Source organism: Galeopterus variegatus, unplaced genomic scaffold (assembly GCF_000696425.1).
Source record: "Galeopterus variegatus unplaced genomic scaffold, G_variegatus-3.0.2 Scaffold4140, whole genome shotgun sequence".
Taxonomy (NCBI): Eukaryota; Metazoa; Chordata; class Mammalia; order Dermoptera; family Cynocephalidae; genus Galeopterus; species Galeopterus variegatus.
In genome coordinates this window covers 104,570-120,300 of record NW_007730251.1, presented here as the reverse complement: position 1 = coordinate 120,300, position 15,731 = coordinate 104,570, and the positions used below count along the sequence as shown (strand labels likewise).

Genomic DNA, 15,731 nt, shown 5'->3' with positions numbered 1-15,731 from the left:
TCAGGAGGTACAAATGTTTGGCTTAACATTTGTCCTGAGGCTTGTTTTCTCCTTTCCTTGTTAATACATGTGTGGGCAAAGCCAAATTATTTTTCCCCTGGTAATATTATCTATTTTACAGTAGTACTTGGAATGTTCAGGTTTTCCAGTTCTGTGGCCTTGAGAATGTACTCTCTGTGTGATTGCAGAGCCATCTCACCGCGAGCTCCGTGGGCCAGATTGTGGGGCTCTGCTCTGCCGAGATCAAGCAGATTGTGTCTGAGTACACAGAGAAGGTAGGTGGGGGCCCATCTGGAGTCTCTGCCTCAGATACTGCCCCAAAGCTTTGTTCTCCCACTTCCCTACCCCACTCCCCCACCCCACTCCCCCAGCAGTGATGGGGTCTGGTTTTGATTCTTTAGCCACGTTTGCAAAAACATATTCACAAGGTCTTACCATGCACAGCCATCAGCATTTGCCCATCAGCTAAATTAATTTTCTTCTGCAGTGCCCCCATTTTTCTAAAAAGGTAAAGAGAAAACCTGTTTTACAGATTAATTATCACATTTGATAAATTGATGCCTGAGGTACAGCACAAATATTTTTCCTTCTCTATCAGGCTTCTTATAGCTTGGGCTCAGTTTGGTGATTGGGCTGAGGAATGAAGCTTTGCCACTTAGGAGATAAGCTCCATAACTCAGCCAAACCCAAGGCAAAATTTTTTGTTCTACTTTATTAAAAAAACCCAAGGCAAAATTTTTTGTTCTACTTTATTAAAAGGGTATAGAATGAAAAAAAGCCTGAAAGTCATATTTCAGCATCGGTTTTTTTTTTTTTTTCCATCTGAAGAGTAGGCAGGAGGACCTTGAATATTTCAGGGAGACGGTGATTAATCATTTTGCACATAACTGATTCTAGTCTGGTTGAGATGTAGTATCGGTAAAATCAGATTTACAGGGCATTGTTTCACATTCCTCCTTCCCCAGCCGTACTCAGTCTGCACTCTTAAAATGTTGATGTCTGTTGAAGCATCCAGCCTTTCTTCCCTTGCCTCAAAAGCCTTGACAACAAATTAGCTTTGCGCTGGCCCTCTGTGCAGTATTCTTCTGAAGTGATTGCACAGGTGGTGTAGTAAGAGAAAGAGTATCACCTATAATCTGGGGGTATTACCTGCTGCAAATACAGCAGGCAGTCATCTCCCACCAAGTGAGGCGTTTTCTGAGCAAAACGATAAAACAGCTTGCAGTGTCTGGGGGTGGGATTCTCTTGTTTCCCCCACACCCCAAGTAAGTGCTTCTTAACACGGGCTTGGGGGGCCGGCCCGGTGGCGCACTGCTACAGTGCGCCGCTTGGGAGTGAGGCGGCGCTCCCACCGAGGGTTCGGATCCCACGTACGGACCGGCCGCTCACTGGCTGAGCGAGGTGTGGGAGCAACACCAAGGGTTGCGATCCCGTTGCCGGTCCCGGTCCAGTACGGGCGCGACACTGAGGGTTGCGATCCCGTTGCCGGACACGAAAAAAGACAAAAAGGAAAAAAAAAAAAACACGGGCTTGGCTTTCTAATTCAACTCTTATAGAATCTAAAGTGCCCTGTCTTTCTGTTTAACACCCAGGAAAGATGACACTGGTCAAAACGTCATCCAGGATTTGACTAGGAAAGGATTTTGGTTATCCTAAAAGTACAAATAAACTCAAAAGACTTGAAAATGTAGATGAGGAAAGAATGAGTAAGTCACTGCCCCAAGGAAAGTATCTTGGTTTACTGTCAGCACACACACCTGAATGGCAAGGGTATGAGTCTACACCCACCCTTATGTGGCCACATAGCATTGACAAATTCAGTTTTTTAGAAAAAAGATTACTGGTTAGGTCTCCACTGCTATTTTTATAGGGAATCTAGTTTTTATTTTTATCTTAAGTCTTATCCACTGTGAGTAGATAGAAATTCCGATTATTACAAGAGGGAAAGCAAGCAGGCAGACCCTCCTTTGGTTGGGAGTACATTAGTCCCTTGCAGTTTCCCTTTCTGTGGTTTCAGTTACCTGAGGTCAACTGCAGTCTGAAAATATTAAATGGAAAATTCCAGAAGTAAATAATTCCTAAGTTGTAAATTACTCTCTTACTGTGCCTAATTTATAAATTAAACTTTATCATAAGTATAGAAAGTATCATATGTATAGAAAAAAACATAGTATATAAAACATAGTATATAAAGGGTTTGGTACGCTGAGGTTTCAGGCATCCACTGGGATACTGCTATACATTTCTCCTCCTAAGCCCTCTCTCTGCCTAGGAGTCCTGAAGCTGCCCCAATCAGGCTTGCATTTTGCATGTCTCCTTCAGGGTCTCTTTATCTCCTGAGTTTTCTCCTCCTCACCCCTGACCAGTGATCTCTACCCAACTCCAATGGCTGCATTCTGGTATTTATCATGGTCTATTCTCTACCTCCATTTCATTCTTCTAGAAAAGAGTGAAATTGGAAGTAATTTTGGACAGGAATCAACACCAGGTCTTTTTATAAGGACATATATAATTAAACTCATAAAGAATTGGAGAAGATTAAGTGCTCATTGCCAGTTGTTTAATCTTTCTTTGCTATGGTATCTATAAAATGGGAATACTATTACTTTCCTAGCAGGGTGTTGTGAGGATTAAATGAGATGTGACCAAAATGCCTCAAACGGTGCCTGGCACATTATAGCTCTTCAGCTAATGGTAACCTTTGTTTGCATTTTTATATAGTTTGCATTTTGTTGCTGTTGTTGTATCACATTCTAAACATTTTCCATGTTTCTAGCCTTCATGTTTATTTTAATAATTATATAATCTATGTATTAATGCAGCACAATTCATTAAACATTTCCCTATTATAAAAATTTCAAATTGTTTCTGTTTGTCATTGTAGATAATATTGTTGTGAAATCTGAGCAGATAGTTTATGCTGAAATGTTTCCTAGGAGTTGGATGATTGGGTTATGACTCCTCTTCTGTGTTGCAAAGTTGTAACAATGTAAAATACTGTCAGTGATGAAGGGGCTTTCTGCCATACCCCCAGCATTTCCAGCCTTGATTGTTCATTTGTCTAACTTGCTACTGTAGTAGCTATGAAATGGCACCTCCTTGGACCACTGAGAGGATTGGAGATGGTTCCATGTTTTTGTTTACTCTGTTTTCTCCTTTGAATTGTCTGTTACAGATTTTATTTATCTTTTGGACATGTGATATTTTCCTTGTAAATCTGAATAAAGTCTGAATTCTAGATTTAAATATTTTGAAACTGTGTTGCAAGTATTTTTGGAGCACTATTTTATTTTTGTATTGTTTTTCATTACATGCAAGGAATTTGTATGTAAATTGGTCAATCTTTTTTTCTCTATTACTGTCTCCAAATGAGAGGTTCATTGTTTTCACATGAATCTGATAAAGTAGTCCATTACATTTAAGCTAATCTTTTATTAATTATGTTTAATTCTTTAACCTACATAGAGATCATTTTTATTTAGCCTGAAGTGTGCATCTGTCCTAGTTTTCTTTTTTTTTTTTTTCTTCCTTTTTGTCTTTTTTTACTGACCGGTAACGGGATCGCAACCCTCGGTGTTGCGCCCGCACTGCGCTCAGCCAGTGAGCGGGAACCGGTCTCCACATGGGATCCAAACCCTTGGCGGGAGCGCCGCCACTCTCCCAAGCGGCGCACTCTCCGGTGCGCCACCAGGCTGGCCCAGTCCTAGTTTTCTTATACATATCCACTTATCCTAATACCTTTTATTAAATAATTTCTTTATACTCATTTTGAGACACTTTATTCTATTTTTGTGTTTTATATCTAATTTAAACTGTATATATACTCTTTCTTGTTTTATTGGTTTGTCAGTGCTTTCCAGCTGGAGACCTAGTTGTGTTCAACAAGGAACACACATATAGTTGAACAAGGTGGGCTTATTGCTGGTTGTAGAGAGGGAGAACACATACCAATGGGAATTGTGGGGCATCTCCGTGAGAGGGTGTTAGAAAGGATTTAGGATAGGATTTGGGCTTGTGTTAGGTGATTTTGTGGAGCATTAAAGGAAGTGGGGCTTTGCTCTGAGTTGAATGCTGTAAGGAGGAGTGAGTCTATGAGTGAGCATGTTAATAAATCTTATCTATAAAACACCAGGAGTGAATCAAAGTCAAAACTGTATATGTATAACAGCCATTTCAGGAGATGTTTGGTCAGTCTGTGATTTGGATGATGTTTGTGTTTTTTGTCTGTGTTCAGACATAATTACAGAGTGGTAATGTTTCTGCCTTGATCCTTGCTCACCATCACGAGGTGGCCTTGTCTGGTGTTGGTGTTCTTGGAAATTGTTTATGTTTAACACCGGGGCCTGGCTATGAGTACAGGCCAGGTCCCAGCAACATCAAAGCCTGGCGGATAGTACCAGGCTAGCTCTCAGATGTCAGGGGCTGCTTTTCTCAACCTCAGGTTGTGTAGTTATCTATTGGTACGTAGCAATATTACCACAAATGTACTGACTTAAACCAACACACATTTATTATCTTACAATTTCTGTGGGTCAGCAGTTGGGCACAGCTTGGCAGGGTCCTCTACTTCAGACTCTCAGAAGGCTGCAGTCTCATCTAAGGCTCTAAGGGGAAAGGGTTGCTTCCAAGCTTACGTGGTTGTTGGCAGCATTCAGTTCCTTGCAACCTGTTGACTTAGGTCACTAATTCTTGCTGGATATTAGCTGGAGGCTACCCTTAGTTCCTTGCACATGAGCCTCCCCAACATTGCCACACTTATTTCATCAAAGTCACCAGGGCTTTCATTTCCTTACAGGGTGGATATTACAGTCTTATATACCATAATTATGTACATATAATCACATATATCCCATCACCTTTGCTGTATTCTGTGGGTTAGAAGCATCACAGCTCCCACCCATATTCAAGGAGAAGGGATTACACAAAAGCAGGTGTGAACAGGAGGTGGGATCATGAGGCCACTGTAGGGTTGTCCATCACAGTTTGCTTATTTATTTTTTATCTTACTGCCTAGATTAGGCTGATACTGGGCACTGGCAATTCATCTAAAATCGGTGTTGCTACCATCAGGGTCTTAGTAATAAAACCCTTGGAAGTAGAGATGGGTTTGAGGAACACCTAAGAAGAATACTATCAGAGTACTTGAGAAAAATCCAAGTTAGGCTGAGATTAGGATGTATTTTTGCTTAGTGAAAAAAAGGGACAAAATAATTTTAGAGTATAAAGTATGAAAATGATTTTGTGACCAAGGAATAAATTCAGTAGTTTGCCTGGTGCAATTGTTCGGAAAGTTGACAGGCACCGAGATATACAAAAATGAGGTCAAAAACATGTGCAGAATTCTCTTTCATTTGTAAAGTTCACATGTTCTTCTAACAGTGTAACATGATAAATAATCCGTGTGTTTCAAAGCAAGTCTCTGAAATATATAACTCAATTTAATGTGGTTCCTATAAAGCAGCAGGGAAGAGGAATGTGAAGAGGCTTCCAGATGTAAAATTCATGAGTATCCATAGGCTCTGGGCCAGGTAGCTCCATCTCCTTTTGTTTCCAAAGGATAGTACCCTTCCCAGAATGTGTTAATGAGGCATCAACATTCTGCATTTTGGTGTTGATGTTTAATATTCTTACTGCATCATAACATTCATTTTTACAGGGAAGAACAGTCTATTACTATGATATGCAGAAAACCTAAAAGGCTGACTGTCCAAAAAATACTTCCACCCCACTAAAAAATACTTATACTCCCTGAGCCTTTTTGGAAACCAGAAGAATGGAAAGGAAGCTGGGCCAGGGTGAATGCAAGGTTTTTAGAAGGGCAGGGGCGGACTGTCCCTAATGGCACATATTAACTAACCATATACCATTTTGACCACTTTAGTCCTTAGTATGCCACCTACATCATTCCTTGGCCAACATCTCCCTAAGGTGGGATATTAGAACAGTTTGTAAATAGAGGCACAGATCTATGTTGGAGAATCTGAATCTAACCTGAGTGTCTTCTCTGTGCAGGTACTTTCTATAATTTCATTTAATTCTTTTAAGCTTCCTCCTTGGTCATAATCCTCTGCCCCCCTCCATCATTATACTTATTCATATGCAGGGGAAATTGTGTGTATGTGGACCACGTTTTACTCATCTCTGTAACCTCAGAACCTCATCGAGTGCCCACCAATGTTGGAGCTTAGTAAATGACTGTGTGATACCACATCCATTTTGCAGATGAAGAGACTAAAGGTTAAAGAGGTTAAGTAACTTTTCCAATACCATATAGTTAACAAGTTCCAGGCTTAACTGTAGGACTGTCTGACTTTGAAACCCGCCTCCTTGGCTAGGTGGAGCTTCCTTAGGGAGAAGCAGAAATGACTTTCTTGGCCGTCCCCAGTGTCTGCCTTCTAGGCTTTTCAGTGCCCATGCCTCCTTAGACTCTCCCACCACCCGACTGCTTACCTTGGGCCAGCTGGAGTGAGGAGGCTGGAGCATACTGGGAACTAACCACAAAACCAAGTGAAAATGAAAATGGTACAGCCCAGGCTCTCACACAGTCACACCTATGAAGTTTCTATTTGGGGCATCCAGTGACTTCATATCACAGGAGAATACCACATTATAATATCCTTATCCAGCTCTTTAAAGTGTAGCATCCTCTCCAGAAGACTGTCAACATCTTGATCTTATTTTCATAGTGAGATGTATTTTAGATCATCGAGGGACTTATTTGTGAAAGAAATTTTTTCTCTTAATAGGTTTTGGAAATTTTCCTGTCCAGCAATTAAGAAATTCTGGCACCATTGCTTCTGACCTTTTGATTCTGAGGACCATTCTCTGGCAGTAAGCCAGAAGCCTTTGCTCTGTCTTGAAGTTAAATCTTTCAAGAGCACCTGGGGAATCTCATCAGGTAATTAGAGCCTGGGTATTGGTCAAGGATGCATGCATAAAAACACAAAGGAAAGGAATTCTCCAGAGAATGCAGACAGTTAGATCAGAATAGGTTTTGTCCCCCTCTACTACGACCATTTTTATTCTGTTTTATGATGCAACCAGCAAAGTGCCTCTTCAGTTCCGTCACTCACCAACTGGGCAGTGTGCCTTAACACCTTTTGGTTGCAAGTGACAGGAGCTCTGCCCAGCATGGTGGTATAAGCAGAAGGAGACCTTTATCAGCTCCCAGAACTGGGAGCCGTAGGGACTCAAACAGCCTTGTTGTATCCCTTCTCCCTTGCTTCACTGTGTGTCTCTCTCTTTCTTTTATCACCTTGGAAGCCTGGCCACAGACTGTTTCAGTCTTTCTGCACCCTCCCCATATCTGTATACAAAATCCTAAGAAAGGACTCTCCTTTGTTTGGCATGGTTTGCTCACATATTCCTCTCCGAGCCAGTTGTTGTAGTCAAGAATTGGGGTCTGTGATAGGCAGCCCCTCTGAACAAGAGTAAGTAGGAGATGGTGATTCCCCAAAGGAAGGGATTGTTGTTACTAAACCAAAGGTACTGGGTACACATGTAGGTAGCACCTCTGTAAGACTTTTGTTCTTACTCGGCTCTCAGGAAATTTATTTGGCTAAATCAAATGGAATTGACCCAAAAGAATCAATTGTTAATATATCATCTGTCTTCTTGAAGTGGCTGCCTTCATGTTGTTATTTCTCTAGCCTGGTTTTGTAACCCTTTTAGTCTTTCCAGTTAGTGTATAAAGGCTTCTTAAAACATTTAAAAAGAAAATTGATATAATTTTTGAGATATTTTAAATCTGCTTGGTTTCTTTTCTGCCAGAGAACTGACTGAATTGACTGCCTACATGAGAATGAGTCCTTTTTTCAGCAGACACCTATTGAGCATGTACTGTGTCCAGGCAGTGTCAGGTGTAGGGGACAGGGGTAGAGTTACACGAAAGTCAGGGATGCTGCCCTGAGGAGCTCCAATGAGGAGGCAGTCAATCTGTAAATTACAGAATAACAAAATTTGCGTGTTTTCAAAGTGGATGCCAGTTGCTCCTTGGTTTGAAACGTTAGTATCTGCTCAAAGAAAAGTGGTTGACATAAATGATACTGAAATTTTTTTCCTGTTAAAAATTAGGCAGAATGGATGACTTTTTAAATTGTGCTTAGTTGAAGTGAAATGAAAAAGGGGAGGGTTTAGGATACAACACCCCAGGGGCCTTGCCTGGGTCAGATGGTCCCAGGAAACTTAGCAACCAGGAGACCCTGATGGTTTTGTTAGAGAATTAGTCCTGAGCTGGACCCTATGTGATTTCTAATAAGCTTAGATCTGAATGTTTCCAATGCCATCATCCTGCCTCACTTTTTTTTTTTTTTTTTTTTACCACTTGCTAGCAGCATTGGCATGTGGAGTTGGGGAAGGGTAGTAGAGGGAGGGGTTGCCCTCTTGGCAACCTCCTGCTTGTGGCCACAGATAGGAAAACCTAGGTTTGGATCAGGAGAGGTGGGGGCCTGGGGTGGATTTTCAAACCCTTTCATTCTAGTCTCCCATTTCTTCACAAAATGTCATAGGTGTTACACAAGTCACATCCTAAAATTAAAATTAAATTTAAATTTAAATTTCTGGAGGATCAAGATTTCATCTTGGTACTCCTGTTGCCTCATGCGTGATAAATACTCAGTAGAGGCTTAAGTATAACTTGAAGACTCTGTGGAGACTCTTCTTTTTTATTGCCATTAAGTGTGACTCCCCTTAAAATAGGCTCTTCTGTGATGTGTGGGAATCAACTCCTTGTCATCTCCTTCCTAGCACTACTAACAATGTGCTGTTTCATATGTCTCTCTGCCTGTTTCCCAGGACTAGAATGTTTGCTCTACATGAGGGCTGGGATCATTGTATATGCACAGTACCTAACATAATGGGGTTTTCACAGACATCTGTAGAAGGAAGGAAGAAGGAACAAGAAGAGCTTTCAAAACACTGTTTTCCTCTGTGACACAAGTTAGGCATAGGGGAGAGTGTGGAGGATACAGCACTTATGCTTGAGTTGGTTTTTCCCGTCTAAACTGTGGGGGCCCAGAGGTAAGGTTTTTGTCTTTTTCCACTTCTGCAGTGCCTACTACTGTGCCCCACATGTAAGTAGGGTCTGAGCAAAGGTTAGTTGAACTAAGCCAAGGAAGGCAGGGAGAGAGATTTAAAACTGTAATCAGAATTAAGAGAGTAAGAAACCCTGTAAATATGGAGAGAATGATGCTAAATGTGTTGACATTTTCAGACTGCTCCAAGATTTCCTAAATTCTGAGTGACTAAGTTATGCAGTGTACAATAACTAACAGCAAAGAGAATGGTATCAGCTAATGAATTGTCAGCCTAGTGGGATTGTCTCAAGCCATACGGCACAACCGATATATTTCAGAGTCTTTATCAGTTCACATAAAGACATAGGCATTAGGCTTGTCAGATTTGAACATCACTTAAAGCATCAGTTAAGAAGATAAATATGGACTGTTTTATTTAATTTCAGAAAAATCAGTTGTACCAATTCACATTTTGGTGAGGCTGCCCTCTGACCTAACAGTAGTTTGTGGGGATAAAAGTGGGAGGTTTTGGATTGTTTATTCCTCCTAAATGGAAAGTTCATTCAGAGCAGGGATACTGTATTGCTCAAAATGGGACCCAGAGCACAGCCTTAAACTCAGCAAGGTTACATAAATATGGGTCTTTGAAACTCATGGAATTTCATTAGTGGGCATCAATAATACTGAAATGAACATTTAGTATTTAGTTTCATTAATGGGAGCAGAGGGTAGGTAAGGGAAAGTGGATGATCCCATCCTATCTGCAGTGGTCAGACTCCATCAGGAATGCTTTATTTTATTATTATTATTTTTTTTGTCTTTTGTCTTTTTCCGTGTCCGGCAACGGATCACAACCCTCAGTGTTGCCCCCGCACCGGACTTTTTCCGTGTCCGGCAACGGATCACAACCCTCAGTGTTGCCCCCGCACCGGACTTTTTCCGTGTCCGGCAACGGATCACAACCCTCAGTGTTGCCCCCGCACCGGACTTTTTCCGTGTCCGGCAACGGATCACAACCCTCAATGTTGCCCCCGCACCGGACCGGGGACCGGCAACGGGATCACACCCCTCGGCGCTGCTCCCGCGCCTTGCTCAGCCAGTGAGCGGGAACCGGTCTGTATGTGGGATCCGAACCCTCGGACGGGAGCGCCGCCGCGCTTCCCGAGCGGCGCACTTATCCAGTGCGCCACCGGGCCGGCCCGATCAGGAATGCTTTAAAAGGTCACTTATAAACTAGGGTATGTCTAGAGGATGGCAACCAAGATGATGAAAGATACTGGCATCTTGTTATAGAAAGGATAAGTGGAAGATCTGTGGGTACTTCTAGAAAAGTTGGACTGTCATGTTGAAGAGTGATTAGATTTAATCTGTTCTGCTCCAGGGAGGAATGGGCATGTATGTGTGATTCTGTCTTGTTTTTGCTAGCTTTGTTCATGATACTTTGACTCCTGATGTGCTTTTGATTTTTGACTGTGAGTCCATATTTCTTGGAAATTTATCTATGAAAATTATTTGAGGCCAAGAGTTGAAGTTCTTTTCTTCCAGGGAGGATCTGCTTTTGCTTCTGCCAAGCATCAGGGACACCTCAGCCCAGGTCCGTTTTACAAATAGTCCTGATTTGTGGGTTTTTTTGACCATCCAGGTAGTGTGTGAATTTAGATTGTAGAACTACACAAGGGCAAATCTGTTGTTACAGAATCTCATTGCAGATTTTTTTCTACATAGACATACCAGTACATCTGTGTCGAGGTGTATACGGGGGAAGTTGTTACTGATTTGTAAAAATCAAAGTTTGAGATCTCCTGGTTTTGGCAAATACCCTCAGGAAAAAAAGTCAACTTCAGTGGGTACACATACCTTCCTGGATTCCCACCTTCACTTTCTTTTGGGCCTTCCAGAGTTTTTTAACATTCTTGCTAGCTCATAGATTAAAAAAAAATTTTTTTTTTAATAAATATCTTGTTGTCTGTTTATTTGTTTTCAATCGAAGGGTCAGGCAAGGTGCCAGAAACTGAAATCTCTTTTCAGTATAGAGAACTTCTGGCACCCTCGTGAAATAGGGATCCTTTATTATTGTCAGTTTCGTGACCATTTTTGGTGGGGGAGGGTGACAATGTAGGAGATCCCTGCATTAGAAAGAAGGTTGATATGTAGATAACCTTTTAGGTCTCTTTCAATTATAAAATTATATAGTTTTAGCTAAAGTAATCATTTTTTGTTTCTCTTGGTAATTTACCATTTTGAACTGGACTAATATTATTTGATGATATTTAAATCTGTTTTCTCTAAGAATAGAAGTTGTGAATATCTGTCAATTATTAGAAAACATAGAATCTGCATTAGAAGTTGTATTAATCCACTCTTTGGTTTTGAAAGCACGTTCTTAATCTGAAATTGTTGAACAAAATTAGATTGGCACTTCAACCCTCACTCCAATGTAAACATAAATGGGATATTTGTAGATGGTTGGTATTCTTGGACAGATGTTGCATCTTGCAGGTAGAAGTCAGTTAAGATGCCCCAGGATTTAAATTTTTTCTGTGAGGGATTTAGTATAAAGCCCCTACTCCTCTTTTCCATCTGTCCAGCTTCGAATCATCATTGAATATCTAACTTGGTCATCTTCAGCTTTTTTTCCCATTGTAACTCTCAGTGAATGATTTGTTGTATGAGCCCTATTGCTTTAAGGACCCGTTTCTGTCTTCATCAGTCTGAGTTCTCTTGGCTTTGAGAAGGGTATTTGGAAGAAACGAAAATTTAGATTGCTTAATAAGAAGTATGTTTGGAATATAGGCACAATCTGCTTTCCATTGACTAGGTTAAGAACTCTCTTTAGTTCATCTCTGTAATGAACTATTTTATCTGTCCCGAAATAACTTCCTATTAAACAAAACAGATTTCCATAGCACCATCTCTAGACTCAAAGGCAAGTGGAGGAGCTCACAAATTTATATGTACTATGGATCTGTACATGTGCTATTATTTATTTTAAGAGGATTAGAGAAATGTCAAATATGGAAATGGTACTTAAATATTCTGATATTAATGTGCATTGATGCTTTGTAAATGCAAATTTAAGAGACTCCACAGAGTAATGAGAATTGTTACCTAGCAATAAGAGAAAGTATTTTGAAAGTCCATGTTTGCTTGTAACATATACTATCATAACACTGGTATGATAGAGGTTTGTAGAGAGACTTCAGGATTCTTTCCATGCACTGCAGTCATTTTTTCTCTGTTTGTATAGTTCTCTGAATCAACTGTTCAGTAAAAGAGTGGAATCAGAAAGAACTTTCCCATCTCAGCATTATATGCACGATAGCTGGCCTCTTAGTGGGCACATTTCATTGTCTGTTCCAGTCAACACACAGATTTCTCAAGTTCCAGTCAATGAGTAGTTTCCCAGTCAAGGGGTGAATTTGCAAGTGAGTAAGTCCCCTTAGATTAAAGTAGTGGATCTCAACATTTTTAGTTTTATGACTCCTTTAAGGACTTTGAAAAATTACTGAGGACCCAATAGCTTATGTATTAATTCATTTACAAGTAACAGTAATAAACACATTACATGTTAACATCAGAGCAATGATATCACCTGTCATGTAACACCTAGAAAATTTCACTGTACAATTATGAAAGAATGAGAGTGAAAAAGGCAAATAACATCTTAGTATTATTATAAAAAAGTGTTTGACCTCACAGACCCCCTGAAAGGGTCTTGAAAAACCATGTAGTTCAGGATTTAGGTCTAGATAGATAGATAATAGATAGATAGTCAACCAGCCTGGAAATCTTTCCAGGTATAAGATAGCTATTGGTTTTTACTTTAAGAAGAGTTCTTGTAAGTAAGGTTTGAAGGTCATATAGTTTTATGTGTGTTACATACACTAATAAGAGAGAGTGGAAGCTAGGTGGGGAATGCAGTTTTTATTCTTTTGGGACTTTGGTCATAAAAGCAGTTGATCAGCAGGAAAACCTGCTAAGAGTTGGAGACATTGTCCAACCTATGCCTAAGCTGCAGAACAGAATTGAATGAGTATGTACTTAGCCCCCACAGACTGGAGGAGGTCTGGGAGTGAGTGATACCTGGATCCATGGGAGGCTGCCTGCCCACATCTCGGTCTGGAGGCTAGACAGGCAGCTGGAGGAGGTCAGGATACTCAAGAACAATCCTGAATTCAGACATAGAGACATATCATGTGGGGCAGTTCCAATGAATGGGGAATTAATTCTGTTTCAGATATTAATAAATCATGAACTAGAAGGCTTATGTAATTCTGCTAGTGAAGTAAAATGCCCTGAAGATATCACAGTGACACTTTGGAAATCAGTGTCAAGGAATCTGATTTGGATGTTAAGACTCAAATCTGAAATTAACTGTAAGAGAAAAGCTATTAAATATATAGCATTCAAAAGTGGCCACATTAACTTGAACATAATTCAGGGTGATCTAGAGTAGAAGAGATATAATTAGTTCATTGTAATTCACTTTCTAACAAGTGATTTGGAAATAGGAAGTGGGCAATCTTTCCTCTTCCCCCTTTTTTAATATTCTCAAATAGTTTTCAGAAACAGTTTCTCCTTCCCTGGACTGTATAGGTTGTGAATATCTTGATGTGTCCAAAATTAATTTTAAAAAGGCAACTCCAATTCCCAGAAATCCAGACAAGGTGAAATAATGTTGGCATTTTCCAAAGTCCCATGTTTCAAAGCTAGCTATGTTGTAATACCAAATGCTTAGTTTTTCAACTTCCTTTATGGCCTAACAGCCCAGGAGATAGAAAATGATGTTCCTATCTGTTTTATGCATTCATACCTGCTGGTTTTTTCCCATCTCCAGAGTTGTTAAACTGCTAAAAACTAATCATCCATTAATAACGCTGCTGAATTATTTAGAAAAATCCCTAACCAAATAAATGATGGTTATGACCATCCAATATCTTCTCCTCCTCTCTTTCCCATCTCACTTCTCTGCAGTTAAAAGACTTCCAGACATTCAAGCCCATGATCACCATTAAAACATGCAGGGAAAGTCAAATCCCCAAATAGTTTTGTTGAAGTTGGGCTTAAAAATCAATGATTAGCTTGGAATTTGGATACTTCCTGTACAAAGGGAAATGTTGTTGTTTAATATAACTGTCTGTAATCATCCAAGAAGTATTTTAAGAACACCTTTTGCAACAGGGTCGACCTTCTCGTTTCTTTTTCTTGGGGCTTCTCATAGGGGTCTTGGGGCAAGTGCTTGCATTCAGCATCTACACCAAGCTACTTCTTTCTTTGCATGGTTTCTCAGTAATGGCCATTCCTTTTCTGGAAAATGTTGCCACCTTCACCTCATCATCCTGTCCAGAAATCTTTCTTACCCACTTCTAGTCCTGACAATCACTGTGTCCTGACTAGCCCTTCTTCTCCATCCCTTCCTCACTTATACAGTTTCAGAAGTTTCCTCTCTCAGCAAAATTTATCCCTGTCAAATCTGTCCTCTGTTAACACCAGAAGATCAGAAATAAGAAATGGTTGAATGAGAGCGGGCCCAACCCTGGGGGGAAATTAGTTAAGAGACTCACTTTTCATCATAAGTGCTTCTAAATGGTAGGACTTTTTAACTGTATGCTTGTAATGCTTTGGTGAAATTGAGTCAATTCAACATTCTTGATAACTCCCTTTTGAAGACATCACTATGACCGCGTTGTTACCCTATTTAAGACCCTTTGTGGTAGGTGCCTATTTCCTATATAATATTAACATAACCACAGTCATATATCTCTGTGTTTTTGCTTCTACTGTTCCCTCTGCCAGGAATGCAGATTCTGTTGATAGGGATTTGATCATTTTGTCAGAATCTCCTTCTCTGGACCAGGGTTTTGAACAGGGCCCTGTAGATGTCCTGGCTTGGTGTGATTGACTGCCCAGTAGTGTAGGGATGACTCAGACTGAGCAGGGATGGATCACATGAATTGAGGTGGACTAATTAAGACCTTTGGGTCTGCCCTCCTGTTTTTCCACAGCAGTCTGAGCTATCAGCTGAAGAAAGCCCAGAAAAATTAGGAATCTCCCAGCTACATCATCGGAAAGTGATTTCCTTGAACAAGCAGATTCTGCAGAAGACCAAACATCTGGAAGAGGTTGGTGTTTTCTTTTTATAATTTCATTCAGGTAAAGTGAAATCATTCTTCATAGAAGGGAGAAATTGGGGAAGGAGTTAAGATCTTTGTGATAAGTTGGTCAAAAGAGATTCCAGAATGGGAGGTGGCATATTATATCCTTCAGGCCAATCCAGCTGCCACTTGGATTTGTGAATAATGTTTTATGGGATGTATGCAAAACCATTGTTTATGTATTTTCTGTGGCTGCTGTTAAGCCACATTAACAAAGTAGTTGCAGCAGAGACAATATGACCTACAAAGCCTAAAATATTTACTACTTAGCCCTTTACAGAAAAAGTTTGCCAACCTCTGTTTTAGAACAACACAAAGCAAGAATAGCATTAGTTCACAAGTATTTACTGAGCACTGCTGTGTGTTAGGCACTGATCTAAGCTGTGGGGATGAGTGAAGAACAAGTTATCTAAGGTCTAATGGGAGACATACACCAAAAAAATACATCTGACTCATCATTGTTTAATTACAGCTGTGATAAGTGCTTGAGGGAGAAGTGTGAGGAGCTGAGAGAGTGACTGAAGGGAGACCTGACCTAGCCTCAGGCCACAGAGGACTGAGA

The 15,731-nt window shown here is 40.4% G+C and overlaps 1 protein-coding gene across 2 annotated transcripts in view; it reads left to right on the top strand.

Annotated features, from left to right (window-relative positions):
* The window catches only part of CCDC93 (coiled-coil domain containing 93), a 95,915-nt gene that overhangs the window by 45,022 nt on the left and 35,162 nt on the right, over positions 1 to 15,731 (top strand). For both annotated transcript variants that reach the window (XM_008586827.1, XM_008586826.1), the window contains exons 11-12: positions 189 to 275; positions 15,020 to 15,136. In XM_008586827.1, coding sequence (XP_008585049.1) covers positions 189 to 275; positions 15,020 to 15,136 — 204 coding nt within the window. The remainder of the gene's footprint in view (positions 1 to 188; positions 276 to 15,019; positions 15,137 to 15,731) is intronic.